At 35.1% G+C, this 17,191-nt stretch overlaps 1 protein-coding gene and 1 pseudogene across 5 annotated transcripts in view; one reads left to right on the top strand and one right to left on the bottom strand.

The window, feature by feature from the left end:
- Nucleotides 1-17,191, top strand: part of LOC149801868 (DNA polymerase subunit gamma-1-like) — a 108,727-nt gene that overhangs the window by 7,934 nt on the left and 83,602 nt on the right. For 3 of the 5 annotated variants that reach the window (XM_089956238.1, XM_089956239.1, XM_089956240.1), the window contains exons 2-3: nt 8,295-8,962; nt 13,670-13,859. In XM_089956238.1, coding sequence (XP_089812364.1) covers nt 8,361-8,962; nt 13,670-13,859 — 792 coding nt within the window. In that variant the 5' untranslated portion in view covers nt 8,295-8,360. Of the gene's footprint in view, nt 1-4,774; nt 5,144-5,290; nt 5,403-8,294; nt 8,963-13,669; nt 13,860-17,191 lie in introns of those variants that run through there. The other 2 variants (XM_089956243.1, XM_089956241.1) reach the window with 2 other exon arrangements.
- LOC149801869 (uncharacterized) lies at nt 2,113-2,898 on the bottom strand (annotated as a pseudogene).

The raw sequence follows: 17,191 nt of genomic DNA, 5'->3' as shown, positions 1-17,191 counted from the left end.
TTGGTTGAATAAATCGATGATGCATACAACATTATTTCTGTTGTAATCTGTATAGTGTTTTATCTCGACCTCAACACAAAGAATAATGATGGACTAAAGCATCGATAACAACAACTTATGTATGTTAACTGAATTGAAACCTCCTAAATACATAGCTTTAAAGTTCAGTAATTGCAGGAGTGAAGAACAGAGTTCTATGAGAGTATAACAGTTTATCCTGTTTTATTGTTTTGGAGCCATGAATGAACAAGAATATACTTGAATGGTACAATACTTTCTTGGATCACCTTCCAAATCACTTAGTTTATACCTTTGGTAATTCAAGGTACCACGTAAAGGTGCTTTGTATTGCCGATTGGAAGTTTTAAACATTTTTTTCCTGCGTCGCCATCTGTATAAAACATACTGAAAAAAGACTAAATGAGTAAGAATATTACAGTCTAATGCAGCTCTAAATAAATGTTCTGTTAGGTTATAAATGCAAGTTGGTCCAGTAGTACATCGTGAACATTTTGGTTTTTGTTAAAAACTTCTTTAAATTTGGGAGAGCAATATAGATTGACGTCTTGTTTTTAGATGTTGTGTGTTGTTTTAATAAGACTTCGTTTACAACAGAACCTTCAATACAAATATAATTCATGATATGTTCAGCAAAGTCATCAAATCTCCAACTGAAGCAATTATATACATTTAAAAGAACATTGAATGCATTCAACAGTTTATGATTGCTTGCACGTTTAGTCGCAGGTCTTAAGAGCATGATAATGAAAAACACATTGCTGTAATTAAATGTTTCATTTTGGGACTATTCATCTTGATGATAAATGTTTGATCTCTGTATAATATATTTATCTTCTATATATTTACTGATGTTCTCTGCATGTAACAAATTCGGTTAGTGATAATTCAATCTCACCTTAACGGGATTTTTCACTTGATTCACATCTGTTGTCTCCTGTTTGAATAATAAATAGGCAAATGATGAAATGGGGTGGATATAGCTCATTTAATAATCATAAAATAAATTTTGCATTTCAAGGATGTCTATTCAGTATCTTTACATGTGTAAAATCTCGCCACAAACAGGACTTTTAACTTTACAGATTGGTCAGATAATTAGCAATTTTGGTACAACTTGACAGTGAATGCATGCGTATTTCCAATAGCAGTTTGATGTACTTCTTTCATACATGTCGTAGATTTATTTGCCTGTAATGGACGTGTATGGTATGAATGTATCGTGGGTTTCCCAACACTGTTGTCTTGCATGCATAAAATGTTAATACAAAATACCAGGGACTGTTATATACACCAGTTTATCTTATAGTTTAGCTAAGTAGTTGGTATCTGATGCTTGGATCCAAAGGGAGATAATATGTTTTGGCAACATTTAATTTTATAGTGGAGATCTCTCTACAAGTTTTCCACCGGGCAATCAAGGACATGGTTTCTGGCGTGTGTATCAGCAGCTTTGGAAGAAAGATACACTCCAAAATCGCGAACAAATACCAAGTATGTAAACGGGGACCTTCCTACAAATCATGATTTTATGTTATTCTAGGCTAAAATAGTTGGGAGAAGCAAGATTTTACCAGTGTGTCCTCGATACATTGGTGTGTAATCTCATGAAAATTTTCAGTTTACACCAAATACAAATGCACACACAAACACACACTCACACACACACGAAGAGTTTATGACTTCAAAATAATATCACATTTTGTATATACTAACTTTCTTCAGTTGTTAGATAAAATGAAACCTATAAACTTGAAACTTTTGCATGAAAGTGTAGGCAAAATAATGTAAACCTTTATTGTATCTAATTATATTTGCCTGATAATATAGATACATGTACAGGTTCATTATTGTATCTAATAATATTCACCTGATAATATAGATACAGGTTAATGGTCCTCCATTGTGAATAATATCAACATTTTTATATTGCATGTAAGATATTATGATGAATGGTGTTAATGTACGAAGGTGACTTAAATTTAATAAACACAGCACTGTATCCTTTGCAAGGGGTTGAAGAACTGGGCAAGATATCACTTCCAGTCTCCCCACTGCCAGATAGTATCTCCATTAGGTCGGCGATAAGTACTTCTAGTTGGTGGAGGAGGATTTGTCTACTATTGCTGGCACTTTTCCAATTGTATTACAGTCTGATCAGCAAATGTTGGCAAATACTGCATCAGTAATACTTCGTGTATGATCAGGTACTTTATTTCATGATGCTGACCAGTTATAACTCTCCATAGAAAGTATCCATCACAAACTGGTTTTTATTTTGACCTGTAATGAATGCACTTTAGCTTGTAGTAGAGACAAGGCTAAATTTTAAAACACTTAAAACATTAAATTCAGATAAAAGTTTCATTTGCTAAACACACCTCATCAGCACCATAATAAACAGCTAATTTTGATGTTTCCATAAAAACTTTCTAAAATTGTTTTGTCACAGTAACAACATATGAGAATTGTCTGTGTACAGTATGTTTACCCAGAAGCATGATGCTGCAGAGCCCATTCCACCATTGAGATGATGGCATTGGGGCTTTGTGTCATAGTACCATCAGATCCAATTGTATCTCCTTCATCCATAAAAAATTCAACTGCCTTGGTTCCTGTAGACGCAAAATCTGAAAATATGCACCTTTCATAAAGTGGCAAAATATATCGGACCCATCTGCTGTGCATGATGGGGAATGGAGACATTTTGTGAAAAATCAAAGGCATAACGGACAAACTTCTTGGTACTTTTTCTGCCTTTGCTCTATAGACTTCTTTCCTTTTTTGAAGAATATTTTCCTGCATTTTTATGGATGCCTTTAACTTGTCATCTTCCATCTGTGCATCAATGATTTCCTTCCTCATAATTTTGCACCTCAAACACTCGTCTTCTCAAGGTCTTATCTTTATGTGACTCAAGCAAGCATTCCAGATGGTGGCAAAAGAGGTGCACCTCACAGCTCTTCTATCACTTTTGTTACAACTGGCAACATAGTATGTACCAACTTCTTGGTAAAATTGGCAGGTAAATAAATGGGTGGTTCCTTGTCTCGTTTCGTACAGCAGGCAGAGGCATACCAAACCCATCTGCACAATTTGATATGTACATCAAGACACATTTTATATCAGAAAAATGGAGCGTATTTTCAGGTTTCCTGCCTATATTTCTTTGACACCTTCAGAATGTGTCATCTAATGTTCTGCAATTAATAATACAAAAAATTGCCAAAAAACTATGCACATAGTTAATTTGTAATATGCTATCGCTTCAGTTACTCCAAGGAAAATAATGAGAAAACTATTAATAATCCCCATTTTCTAAGTGAATTTAAACATGGTAAACATAGTACTATTTCCATCTATAAAATTTAAACGTTTATGTGCCGAGTTCAGGTTAGCATCACATGGTCTGAATTGGGCATTGGTGATGTGGATGTAAGTCAAAATAGCATCATGTGATCCAAGGAGGACATTTGTACTGTAGGGAGGTCATACTGCCTTAGTTTGTGATTGGATAAAATTTTTAACAGCAATTGTTGACTTGATCACTGAAAAAGTATTGTTGACTTGATCACTGAAAAAGTATTTCACAATATTAATTGATTAATTCTAGAAATTCCAAGTATTGTTTTATTATGCATGATTATAGTAGGAGTTTATATTCAGTTTTTCTGAGAGGTACTTTGAGAAGCTAGGTTTATTTTCTTTGAAACATTTATTTAAACAGACAATGCCATACACTGGATTATTGTGAAATTATTCAAGGACTTGACTATATTAATATCTTTAGATTTACTTTGAAACATTCAAGGAGAATTTTGGGACTTAATATTCTTTAGATTTACCTTGACTTCATGTAGAAACTTTTAGTTATTAAGACAGTGATTCTTCTGTGGTGTTAGCACATAAGCACATTAGAATTTTCATTTGGAATACGTTAGCACATTAGAATTTTCATTTGGAATACGTTAGCACATTAGAATTTTCATTTGGAATACATTACCACATTAGAATTTTCACTTGGAATACATTTGGAGTATATCCGGATTATGTATTGGTCTTCCTCCAACATTAATACTTACCGCCATGTATAGCCTATCGTGTACTGAAAAATGGCGTTAAACCCTACAGCAACAACAACAACTGACGAAAGTAAAGTAAATTATACTGTTGTGTTATTCGTGAATAGCTCTTGACACAATATTTTTGTTTGGGGTAAATACAATGTGAAGAAAGCATAATTTGCATGAGAAATCAATAAAAACCATGGGTAAATTTATGTGCATTACATTTTAGTAATGTTAAAAATTGGTCATATTGGCCTAATTTACGAAAAGTTTTGAAAAATGTTTGGATATATTAATTCAAATAATAACTTTTTGTTTTATTTATTGTAAACATTAAAAGGTTATTTTGGTTAAAAAATTTAAATGCAATAGCTCATATCTGTTTTATTCTGATTTCAGCTATAAATTTGTTAATAATTATCTCATGTAAATTTAAGAGCTAAAAAGCAGCCTTTTACATTATCATACTATGTTTGTGAAAATAGTAATAACTACTAAAATAAATCAGATATATGTGTTCCATTGCTTTTCTTGTAATGTTTCACATGATCCGATTCTGCCTGGCATTGGGGCCAAATCAGTCATAGGCCACATCAGCGGGCATTCCCCATAATGTGTAGATTTAGATTCTTTAAAATGCTTAAATAATGCTCAATTATTATGCTTAAAACAACTTCCCTTGGATAGTTTTTTTTGTTTGTTGTTTGATTCCATACCCATTTAATTTGAACTGGTTAATCTTATGTTCATTACGTCTGTTTAGTCGGTATTTTCATAAAACATTTTTAAACTGCTAGGGTTTCTTTTTAGGTACAGTGTGAATCCAACTTTAATTCATTCCAATTTGTTTTGAATTGCATTCATTCAGTAAAGCTAAAAATATTTAGAATCTGTAAAATAGGGGTTACGTAATAATATAAACCAGCACAATTTTTAGTTTTTGTTTAATTGTTCAATAACAAATGATAATACAGTATACACTTTTGAGTGTTGCAAGAGGCTGTTATAGTTGGCTGCAGATGAGCTGTAGATCAGTGAATTTTCCAGTATCAAGAAAGGTAGATAAAATTACCTAATTTGTTTTGCACATGAATGCTTTCAGCACCATTTGTGTATATATATATATATATATATATATATATATATATATATATATATATATATATATATATATTTACAGCAAGATCTCTCATTTGACACATGCTGAATAAGATTGATCTGGTATGTGTAATTCACCTGGTTTGTCCTGGAGTTATGGAAGAGTCCATTCTTTTAAATACGGGATTGAGATGTAATTGGAACTGTAACATGCCACAGGTAAACATCGACTGCATCATAAATTTTTGTAAAAATAACTTTTAAACTTTATGCTTAACATCTGATTTATGGTTTTGAAATGAGTAAATGATGTTTGTTTACCTGTGCCACACATTGATGTTTGTTTACCTGTGCCACACATTAATGTTTGTTTACCTGTGCCACACATTTTATGAGAGGAGAAATTTGTTTGATTTTATTGTTCAGAACTTTGTATTCTCTATTGAAATATTCATGTAGAATCCATTTGGGCAGGATTGGAAATAAAGTATTTTAACCGAACCACTATGCAATATATATGCCTTTCCATAAATGCTTGATTTGAAAAGAGCTGTCAAGTGTCTTGTCAGGGTGGGTATAGTAATAGCATTTCAGGTTTGGTTTGGTTTGATGCTTTTTTTAGAGCCAAGTCAGTTGGAGTCAAGTACCTTGCCCAAAGAGACACCACAGTCCAGTACACTGACCACTGAGCCACCATGGCTACAAAACAATTCAGGGCTAGACAAGAAATAATTGATACATGTATATTTATTTGACTTGTTTAACTATTATTTATTTCTCATTTACATCTGCTAAAACCTACCCCACAATAATTAGAGCACAGTGGGGTCCAAAAACATAGACTTCACAATAAATGAGGGTGCTAGTTACTGAGTGACCTTCTCAAAAAATAAGAACTGATGCCATCCCAGCAGGACATTGAGAAAACTGCGCCACTGGACTGAGGGCTGCTAGTCTGTTTAATAGCTGAATAATTTTGCTTTCGTAAAAGTTGTCAAAAAAGTGCTTTTTTTATTGAAGTGGTTAATTTTTCTGTATAAAGTAATGTTATTTTCTAGATGTTTCATCTGAGAATAATTTATATTATTATTCTAATTGGTTTCTTCAACCTTCACATGTATGTGAAAACATATGCAGATATTATGATGCTGATTTTTGTTGTTGATTAACAAAAAAAACAATATTCCTTTTGACAAAAGCTAAGGACATTTATTTTGTGAAACAATCATCTTAACTCTATTATTGTAATACTAGTTCTGTTAGTAAAATATTGATGCCATGATTTCATTGCAAGGAATAGTGAAACTTCTTCCCATTCTTTACGAATTCTCAGAGTGCCGATTCTGGAACTTTAAGTTAACTACTAACTCTAAAGCTCTCTTCTTCACAGTGGAGAGTTCACCAAGTACTCATTTTGCTTTGTTGCCTTGTCTTTGATCACATGTGTGAATGAATAGGCTAATTTAAGGTAGTTTCATTATATTATATACACTATAATATTTATAAGTGTTCTATTGATCAAGTGATAATGAGACACCAGTCATGCATGATGGTAAGATTTAGTGTTAATGAGACAACAGGCATGCATGATGGTAAGATTTAATGATAACGAGACAACAGGCATGCATGATGGTAAGATTTAGTGTTACTGAGACAACAGGCATGCATGATGATAAGATTTAATGATAATGAGACAACAGGCATGCATGATGGTAAGTTTAGTGTTACTGAGACAACAGGCATGCATGATGGTAAGATTTAGTGATAATGAGACAACAGGCATGCATGATGGTAAGATTTAGTGATAATGAGACAACAGGCATGCATGATGGTAAGTTTTAGTGATTATGAGACAACAGGCATGCATGATGGTACGTTTTAGTGATAATGAAACAACAGGCATGCATGATGGTAAGATTTAGTGATAATGAGACAACAGGCATGCATGATGGTAAGATTTAATGATGATGAGACAACAGGCATGCATGATGGTAAGATTTAGTGATGATGAGACAACAGACATGCATGATGGTAAGATTTAGTGATGATGAGACAACAGGCATGCATGATGGTAAGATTTAGTGATAATGAGACAACAGGCATGCATGATGGTACGTTTTAGTGATAATGAGACAACAGGCATGCATGATGGTAAGATTTAGTGATAATGAGACAACAGGCATGCATGATGGTAAGATTTAGTGATAATGAGACAACAGGCATGCATGATGGTAAGATTTAGTGATAATGAGACAACAGGCATGCATGATGGTAAGATTTAGTGATAATGAGACAACAGGCATGCATGATGGTAAGATTTGGTGCTAATGAGACAACAGGCATGCATGATGGTAAGATTTGGTGCTAATGAGACAACAGGCATGCATGATGGTAAGATTTAGTGATAATGAGACAACAGGCATGCATGATGGTAAGATTTGGTGCTAATGAGACAACAGGCATGCATGATGGTAAGATTTAGTGATAATGAGACAACAGGCATGCATGATGGTAAGATTTAGTGATAATGAGACAACAGGCATGCATGATGGTATGTTTTAGTGATAATGAGACAACAGGCATGCGTGATGGTAAGATTTAGTGATAATGAGACAACAGGCATGCATGATGGTAAGATTTGGTGATAATGAGACAACAGGCATGCATGATGGTAAGTTTTAGTGATAATGAGACAACAGGCATGCATGATGGTAAGATTTAGTGCTAATGAGACAACAGGCATGCATGATGGTAAGATTTGGTGATAATGAGACAACAGGCATGCATGATGGTAAGATTTGGTGATAATGAGACAACAGGCATGCATGATGGTAGGTTTTAGTGATAATGAGACAACAGGCATGCATGATGGTAAGTTTTAGTGATAATGTGACAACAGGCATGCATGATGGTAAGATTTAGTGATAATGAGACAACAGGCATGCATGATGGTAAGTTAAATGATGATGAGACAACAGGCATGCATGACAAATTAAAGCTATAAAATGAGACATCAGACTTGTATGATGGTAAGTTAAATGGTAATGAGTCAGTAGTTTGCTTGCTTTTAAATTCCATGAAAATCATGATGTTATTTATTTATTTTTTCAGGGTATGAAGTCACAGAAACAATCTGTTACCGCTTTCTTCTAGAAAATACACAGTTGCTTGATTACAATGCTGCGGTATAGGAGGCTGATGCAGTTAGCAAAGACACATCATTTGACATGGTGCAGAAAACGTATTTTATCAAAAGCATTCTCAAACTCTGTTCCATCTTGTGTCAGAATGAATGAGATCAACATTCAGATGCTGTCTGAATCTCTTTATAATCAGATCTTCAAGACATCACCTGCACAGTCAAACAAATCTCTCTCCAAGAAAAATAGAAATGAGTTTGAGACATTACAAGCGAGGATGCAAAAAATTGAGAAGCATCTGGTGGAACACAATTTGTGGGGTCGTGACCCTGTACTGATCCCGGATGTAGATCTGGAACTTCCCAAGCTTCTGGGTGACAACCTAGATGAGCACATACGAGAAATTGCTGCAAGGCAGATCTCAGATTATGTGAGACTGGCTGAACTGCTGATCAGCTCAACTCTGCCAGATAAACCCTCGGAGTGGCGATTTGAGAAAGGCTGGACAAAGTATCTGGCAGATGGCTCAGCAGTGCCGGTAGAATATCCGGAAGGAGATGTGCTAGTGTTTGATGTGGAAGTTCTCATGACTGAAGGCCATTATCCAACCCTGGCCACAACAGTCTCAGACAAACACTGGTAAAATCTGCATAATATTTGTAATTTTTTTTTTTATTGAAAGCTTTTACATATACATGTATGTATTTTTTTAAAACATTTTAACATAAGTGGTTGGAGTGAAAAGAAAACAGTAGTTTTGCATGTTCATTATATTTCCTTCCTCAAATATAATCAACTACTGCATAAACAAATGTAGAAATTTAGGGACTTGATGAGACTGCACTGATTTGCATGTAGTTGTTTTTTCTACCATTTAAGTTGAAAAGTGTTACATGGAGTGTGATATGATATATAGTACATGATGATTAATCACAAAATTTGAAAGAAAACATTGTTTGTGAAAGCCAAATGAGCAAGCATACCAGGACATCAAAAAAGTTTATTGTCCAGACTTGGGGGCCCAAGGCAACTGACTCAAATTCCACTTGCCCCAGCATTCAAGAGAATGATGGTCCTGGAGTCTAAGGTTTACAGTGGGCTCTGTTGCTCATCTGACTGCCAACATGGCAACCATAGTGGTGATCTGCAAAATCTTTTTGCTACTCCTCTTGAAAGAAAAATGGCAATGGCTTTGGCTTTTCAGGAAAACACCATGCAAAACATAATTTATCCTTAATGAAAATGATGTTGATCTGACCACCACCATGTTCACGCTAATGTGAAGAAGTCTGAAAACTGGACCTACTTGTCAGACCATTTAAGACAGATACCTTTGTGACTGCCAGTCAGCAGCATCAAATAATTTAAGCATTCTGGGATAACCAGGTGACAGTGACAAGTTATGGAATAAGTTCTCTTGTAATCAAAACTGGGACCATCTAACTGCTTGATTCAATCTGAAGAAGAAAAAAACTGCCTGTAATTTTTATTAAACAGCAGAGCATATCGTGTGATGATATTGTCCATCTATCTGTATTTTCCTCATTTTGTTTCCACAAAATAACTTGAGTTCTCCAATATCTACCATTACCAAACTTTTGTTTAGTAGCTTGCATTTGGGGCAGGTCAGTTTTGGGCTGAAAAGGTCACAGGTCAAGGTCACATGGACTGAAAGAACAAGAAGTTTGTCCACATGATAACTTGAAGTGTAATGCAGATACCTTGACCAAACTTTCTAAATGACCTACATTTGAGATAAGAAAGGATCTGTTGATTGAATGGCTGAAAAGTCATTGGTCAGGATGATCGTGCCTAAGAAGAAAACTGGATTCTGTTCAATATTTGGAATTCTTTATCACCTATTTTGACCAAACTTTGTGAATGGCTTGCATTTGAGAGTGTGAAGACACCTGTGCATTTTGAGGACAAATTGTCAAAATCACAGGGACTGAAGGAAGAAAAATGATTTTCAGAAAACTATGCAAATTCTGTACCACATGCCTTGGTTGAACTTTGTAAATAGCTTGCATATGAGATAAGGATGACACCTGTTGATTTTGGAAACTTTGAGACAAGAAGGCAACCTTGTGATGTTGGGTTCAGTAGGTCAGAGGTAAGAGTCATTGAAACCGAGAGAAGAAAATTGGTTTCCTCAGAATAACTTGACATGGCATTCATATAATATTCCATTGACAGTAGTCTTGTTAAAATAGCATCACAGTGTGCACCATTAAGTCACCATGGTATCAGTGTTCTGACACTTTACTACTGATTTACCGACACTGAATTGGATGTTTCACAAACTAGATACTGTAAGTCTGAATATCCTGCTGTCGTCAAATTTAAGTGAACTTTTCATTTCAGTAGAATGTCATCACATTTTATGAATTTTTGCTTTACATTAAAGTAGTTACACAAATATTTAGCAAATTATTGATGTACAGAAGTATAAAGTTTTAGTGGTTATGGCTTTAGGGTAGCCTTTATATCCTGACATGCTACAGGTAGAATTAAGTGTGGTTGCGTTAATCCATATCTTAAAGATTATCAAGCCTCATTATAAAAGCACTGCTTGCAAAGAGGGATGTTCAAACTAAATTATCACCAAGATATTATTACTGTATATACTTGGCAAACAACAATGACCCTGATTGCCAATACACAATGCAGTGGCAGATCTGGGTATGTGCAGTTATGTACGTGGACCACACTTGTAAGAGTATATATGGTATCAGTATTTCTTTAAGACAATATTCACAGATCCATCTGTCCAAGTGTTAGCATGAATAGAGCTTATAAAACCATGGCTACTGTTCTTACATTGACCACTTTTAAAATGGTGGCAACTGCCCTTACAAATTTCAGCTAATAATAATAATAATAATAGTGATAATAATAATGATAATGATGATAATAATAATAATGATAATAATAAAAATAATGAGGACTTTGTATAGCACCTAATCTTTAGAAGCTCTAAGCGCTTTACAACATTAGAAAACACCTATAACATAAAAAACATATATAGTGATATGATTACAAAAAGCAAACACCATGAAATTAGAAAACATAAAAACATGCTGAAAATATTTAATGTAGGAAACATTATTAGGTCTTTAAGTTTGTTCTTGCAGTCGAAATAGGTGAGTTTTAAGAGCACTCTTGAATGGGATCACTGTGTCTTTGTGTCTAAGTTTAGTGGTCAATTCATTCCATGTTGCTGGGCCCAGATATGCAAAAGAACATTGTCCATATGACTTTGTTTTCATAGTGGGAATAATTAGTATACGATTGTCGGAAGAGGAGCGTAAGTAAAAAAAGTGGTTACTGCCCTTACATTGACAGCTTATAAAACAGTGGTTACTGCCCTTACATTGACAGCTTATAAAACAGTAGTTACTGCCCTTACATTGACAGCTTATAAAACAGTAGCTACTGCCCTTACGATGACAGCTTATAAAAAAGTGGTTACTGTCCTTACATTGACAGCTTATAAAACAGTGGTTACTGTCCTTACATTGACAGCTTATAAAACAGTGGTTACTGCCCTTACATTGACAATTTATAAAACAGTGGCTACTGCCCTTACATTGACAGCATATAAAACAGTGGCAACGGCCCTTACATTTGTAGCTTATAAAACAGTGGCAATTGCCCTTACATTGATAGCTTATAAAACAGTGGTTACTGCCCTTACATTGACAGCTTATAAAACAGTGGCAACTGCCCTTACATTGACATTTTATAAAACATTGGCTACTGCCCTTACATTGACAGCTTATAAAACAGTGGTTACTGTCCTTACATTGACAGCTTATAAAACAGTAGCTACTGCTCTTACGTTGACAGCTTATAAAACAGTGGTTACTGCCCTTACATTGACAGCTTATAAAACGGTGGCTGCTGCCCTTATATTGACAGCTTATAAAACAGTGGTTACTGCCCTTACATTGACAGCTTATAAAACAGTGGTTACTGCCCTTACATTGACAGCTTATAAAATGGTGGTTACTGCCCTTAACATTGACAGCTTATAAAACACTGGTTACTGCCCTTACATTGACATTTTATAAAACAGTGGCTACTGCCCTTACATTGACAGTTTATAAAACAGTGGCTACTGCCCTTACATTGACAGCTTATAAAATGGGTTACTGCCCTTATATTGACAGCTTATAAAATGGTGGCTGCTGCCCTTATATTGATAGTTTATAAAATGGTGGCTTCTGCCTTTATATTGACAGCTTATAAAACTGTGGCTACTGCCCTACAAATCTCAGCTTATAAAACAGTGGTTACTGCCCCTAACATTGGCAGCTTATAAAACTGTGGCTACTGCCCTTACATTGACAGTTTATAAAACTGGCTATTGCCCTTACATTGACAGTTTATAAAACAGTGGCTATTGCTCTTACATTGGCAGGGTCTATACCATTCACATTATGATTATTTCATCCAATTTTTTAATGTGAATACAATTTTAGACAATTTGTGTTCACTCGCTAAATTAACTAAAATGTTCATTGATACAGGGCTTAAATTAGGGACATAAAAAATGAGAGAAGTGACAGCTGCCTCCAAACAAACGTTTCGATGCTCCACAACGAAGTGGTCTGCTTCTTGTTTTAAATTAAATACTACAGAGCTGCATGCTAAATTCATAGGATAAAAATACAGTATGTACAGCCTTTAAAAATTCCTAATGCAGGTGAAAAACTCGGGTTATCCAAGCAATATCTACGTTTATCCTATTAAGAATTTTGTAAAGACAGATAATTGCAAAACGTCTGGCTATTCCAACTGGTCTTTCAGCACCTTGTCTTTTAAAATTAAAGAAAGTCAATGGCAGTCAGTTCAGATTAATATTGTCTCATTAGCTCAGCTTGCCACATTAAACAACCTATACATAGCAGTATATGAATATGTAATGGGTTAATCTGGTAATCTGGTTTACAAGTGCAGTTTAAGATGGGACCAGTTACAGGTGACATATAAAAGTGTGTCTTTATGCCACGTGGTTCCATGATAGGGAATGTTCAATCCAGTACTGAACATAATTAAGATGCTTCAAGACCTTGATAGGATCAGTGGTTGAAAGCAAGAAGGCATAATTTGAAGCCATGTTTCATTGAGGGTTGTCTCTATATCTGTGGGTGAAGTGGAAAACACTTGTCTTTGTTAAAAAGGTTACTTATGTGCCAAAGTGATTCTAGTCACCTTTTCACCTGCTAGTTTGTACCTTGTGATGATATTTTTGTTATTTACAGTGGTTGTTACATTTGCAAGTGTGTTATAGTTATGCTTTATCATTTATTCTCTTTCTGATGCTGTCTTGTGTTTTTGCAGGTACTCCTGGTGCAGCGATTACCTGATTGCAGACAAATTCCGTTGGACGCAAGACATTCAGTTGAGTGACCTCATACCTATGGAGGGGGTCAGTAGTAGGACAAAGGAGGGAGAGCTGCAGAAGCGACTTGTGATAGGTCACAATGTAGGCTTTGATCGCTCATTTTTAAAGGAACAGTACTATACAAGGGTAATGCACATAATTACAGTTTGTGTATGTATGCATGTGTGTCCCAAGTTTTTTGTGGCTTTTGGTACATTTATTTTCTAAAAAAAATTCATGTTGTCGCCTGATACTTTTAATTATATTTATTCATGGATAATGAAAACCATATTTCATGGTTTTGGATAAAAAATAAATATTTGTCAGTACTTTAATTTGCAGATTCACAATTTAAAAAAAACACATTAAATAGCACCTGCAGTGTAAATAATAATAATAATAATAATAATGATAATAATAATAATAATGATAATAATAATGATAATAATGATGATACTTCTACTAATGATGATGTTATTCAGAGCATGGTGTTTATTCAGACACCAAGTTTGACAGTTGAACCTGCATTCTGATTACACCAGTTTATAAAGAACAGTTGGTCCTTTTCCCATAATTTTCCACTGGTTTGGTGTCATATAAATGATAATGGTTTCCATAGTTGCTTAGTGTCATAAAAAGACCCAGCAAAAAATGGTTAGGAACCTTGAGCTATATGTGACACAGAGCAGCAAACCCCCCTCCCCCTTCAGTGTTCAAACTGATATATTCTTACCAGTCAACAAAGCTTAGTTATTTAATGATTCTGTTTCATTACTGTAACAGAATTCTGTCTTTTACACGTGTTTGTTTAATTTGATTCCTTTCTGAAATATCATAAAATGTTTAATTGTTTCAGTGCATATGTATGCATTATCTGATAGCTGATTGTTCCATTATGTGCCACAGATTGATATGTGATATCAAATAGCATAGAGAGGAAGTAGAAGGAGTGTAACACATTTAAGAAGTAGTACAGAAAAATCCTACTAAAATGTAATGGTTGAGGTCTGCAAGTGCTTTGTGCTATACTATGCTATATCAAACCAGGTCAGTTAACTCAAGAAAATACTGCATGTATATGCAGGTATATGGTACGGGGATGATGTTAGGTGCAAAAATATGGACTTCACTGATATGGCTACCAACATTTGATACATTTTAAATGATAAATACTTAACAGTTATTACATAATTAATTGACCGCACCGGTGGCCTAAGTGGTTAGTGCATCTGCCTTGGATGTGGGAGGTCATGTCTTCAAACCAGAGACGTATAAAAAAGATACCAGCAGCTGTCTCACTTGATGCTCTGCATTAAGAGGTTAGTATTAGGACTTGTTGTCCTGGTGTCGGATAAAGTGTCTTGGTGGAACATGATGCTGCATGTCTGCTGCCTGATGCCACAGTGCTAGGCATCACTATAAATTGCCACACTGCAGACATTGTAGCGATATGACTAAAAATTGTTAAAGCTACATTAAAATTCCAAATCAGACACATACACACACAAATAATTAATTTTTATTTTTTGGGCTTAGAGCAATTTATTAGTACAAAAATATATCATGTGTATAAGAAAACTGGTAAGTTAAGTGTACTCAGCACCTGATACATGATATCCATAGCAGTAATTCCTTTCAAAGTATTACAGAGAAGCATAATTTCTAGAATGTTTCTGCTAGAGTCCATTCAAATACAAATACTTACTTTCTTGCTGAAGTAAAGGAGGTCAAAGGTATGGATCTTGTCATGATGAAGTGTGTACCATTGCTTGAACTTGTCATGATGAAGTGTGTACCATTGCTTGAACTTGTCATGATGAAGTGTGTACCGTTGCTTGAACTTGTCGTGATGAAGTTTGTACCATTGCTTGAACTTGTCGTGATGAAGTGTGTACCATTGCTTGAACTTGTCATGATGAAGTGTGTACCATTGCTTGAACTTGTCATGATGAAGTGTGTACCATTGCTTGAACTTGTCATGATGAAGTGTGTACCATTGCTTGAACTTGTCGTGATGAAGTGTGTACCATTGCTTGAACTTGTCATGATGAAGTGTGTACCATTGCTTGAACTTGTCATGATGAAGTGTGTACCACTGCTTGGACCCATTATGGTAGTAAACTATTCATTTTCATGGGTAAGAGTGATGTTCATAAAAATGGTTTTGTCGTTCTTTAAAGGACAGACTCACAAATAAATACAATAAACACAGTATTAATTGAAATTTTATTTATAAATATGACATTGCACTACAGCTGAGGAAAGATAGAGTTGAATATTATATTGCCAAATCCCACCACCCCTACATCTGAAATGGTTCTGTTGCAGTCAGTGGTCCATAGCTGTAAATGCTATATAAATGTACCATTATAGTGTGATGTGTATATGAATGATCTGGAGTTCCTGCCACCATTTCTGATTCTAAAATAAAAAGGATTAAGGGGGTGTGGGTGTGTGGCAGTATCCAAACTGCACCAGCAAATTTGGGTGATAAACTTCTTTCAGTAGGTGTGTACAGTGGTTGATTGAGTCAGTGTTGGTGGTCTATTGTGTCCCTTAAATAAGTGGGTAAATTAATTGATTTATAAATTTGGTGTGAAACATTTAAGACCTCCACAATGTTTCGTGTTTTGGTTGGAACTATGCATTTCTGCTTTCGTTGTTAGTTGCATTCAGTAGATGGTACCATGCATTATCCTACCAGTGACAGGTGAGATAGTCTCAAGTGACCATTTGAGAGACGACGGTTTTGATACCTTCTATAAAATTAAGGAGTTACATGGTTTTACGACCATCAGACAACTCTGCAAAATGCAGTACCAAGCATGTTTTCTCACTGGATAACTGAGTCCATGAACACCAGGTCAACAAAAATCAAGGGTTATGGCAGGGCTAACATGTAGACTGAGAGAAGCTTGTACAGACGAAAGAGCTAGCGAGGGTAAAATATTTATACATCTTAATCTTGCTATATTTTTGGTTGTCAGCCCCTACCCCACACCACAAATATACCTTGCAAAAGAACAATCAATGGGAGAGGGCAATTTTAGTGGGAGGGTGTTTACAAACCATAATAACCCATCCCCTACTCTCCAAAATGAATCCTGCTTTACCATGATGAGCATGTGTGTGTGTGACTCTTGAATATTAGTTTTTTTCCACTTCCCCATTATCATTTCCCCACCCCCCCGAAAAAATGAATTTGCATGCGCATGCTTATTTCATGCCTGTTCAACAACAATAATAATGACAAAATTTTTCTGCTAAAGCCAAAATGTTGTGAATACTTGATGTATTGATTGTGTTTAATTGTAAAGGCTAATTACCCCTGTGTTGAGGCATTGGGAGTAAATTACCTTGTTTGCCAGAATATACACAATGGATGATGGTCTAGGTCAGAGTCAGACCCACAACCCAGTGATTGCGAGTGTGAATACTTATGTCCATTCAATGTGGAGAGTATAGTATTATTATTCACA

This window comes from Sinohyriopsis cumingii, chromosome 4, assembly GCF_028554795.1.
Source record: "Sinohyriopsis cumingii isolate HCF-2022 chromosome 4, ASM2855479v2, whole genome shotgun sequence".
In the NCBI taxonomy this organism is placed as follows: Eukaryota; Metazoa; Mollusca; class Bivalvia; order Unionida; family Unionidae; genus Sinohyriopsis; species Sinohyriopsis cumingii.
This window is presented reverse-complemented; position numbering and strand designations above follow the sequence as displayed.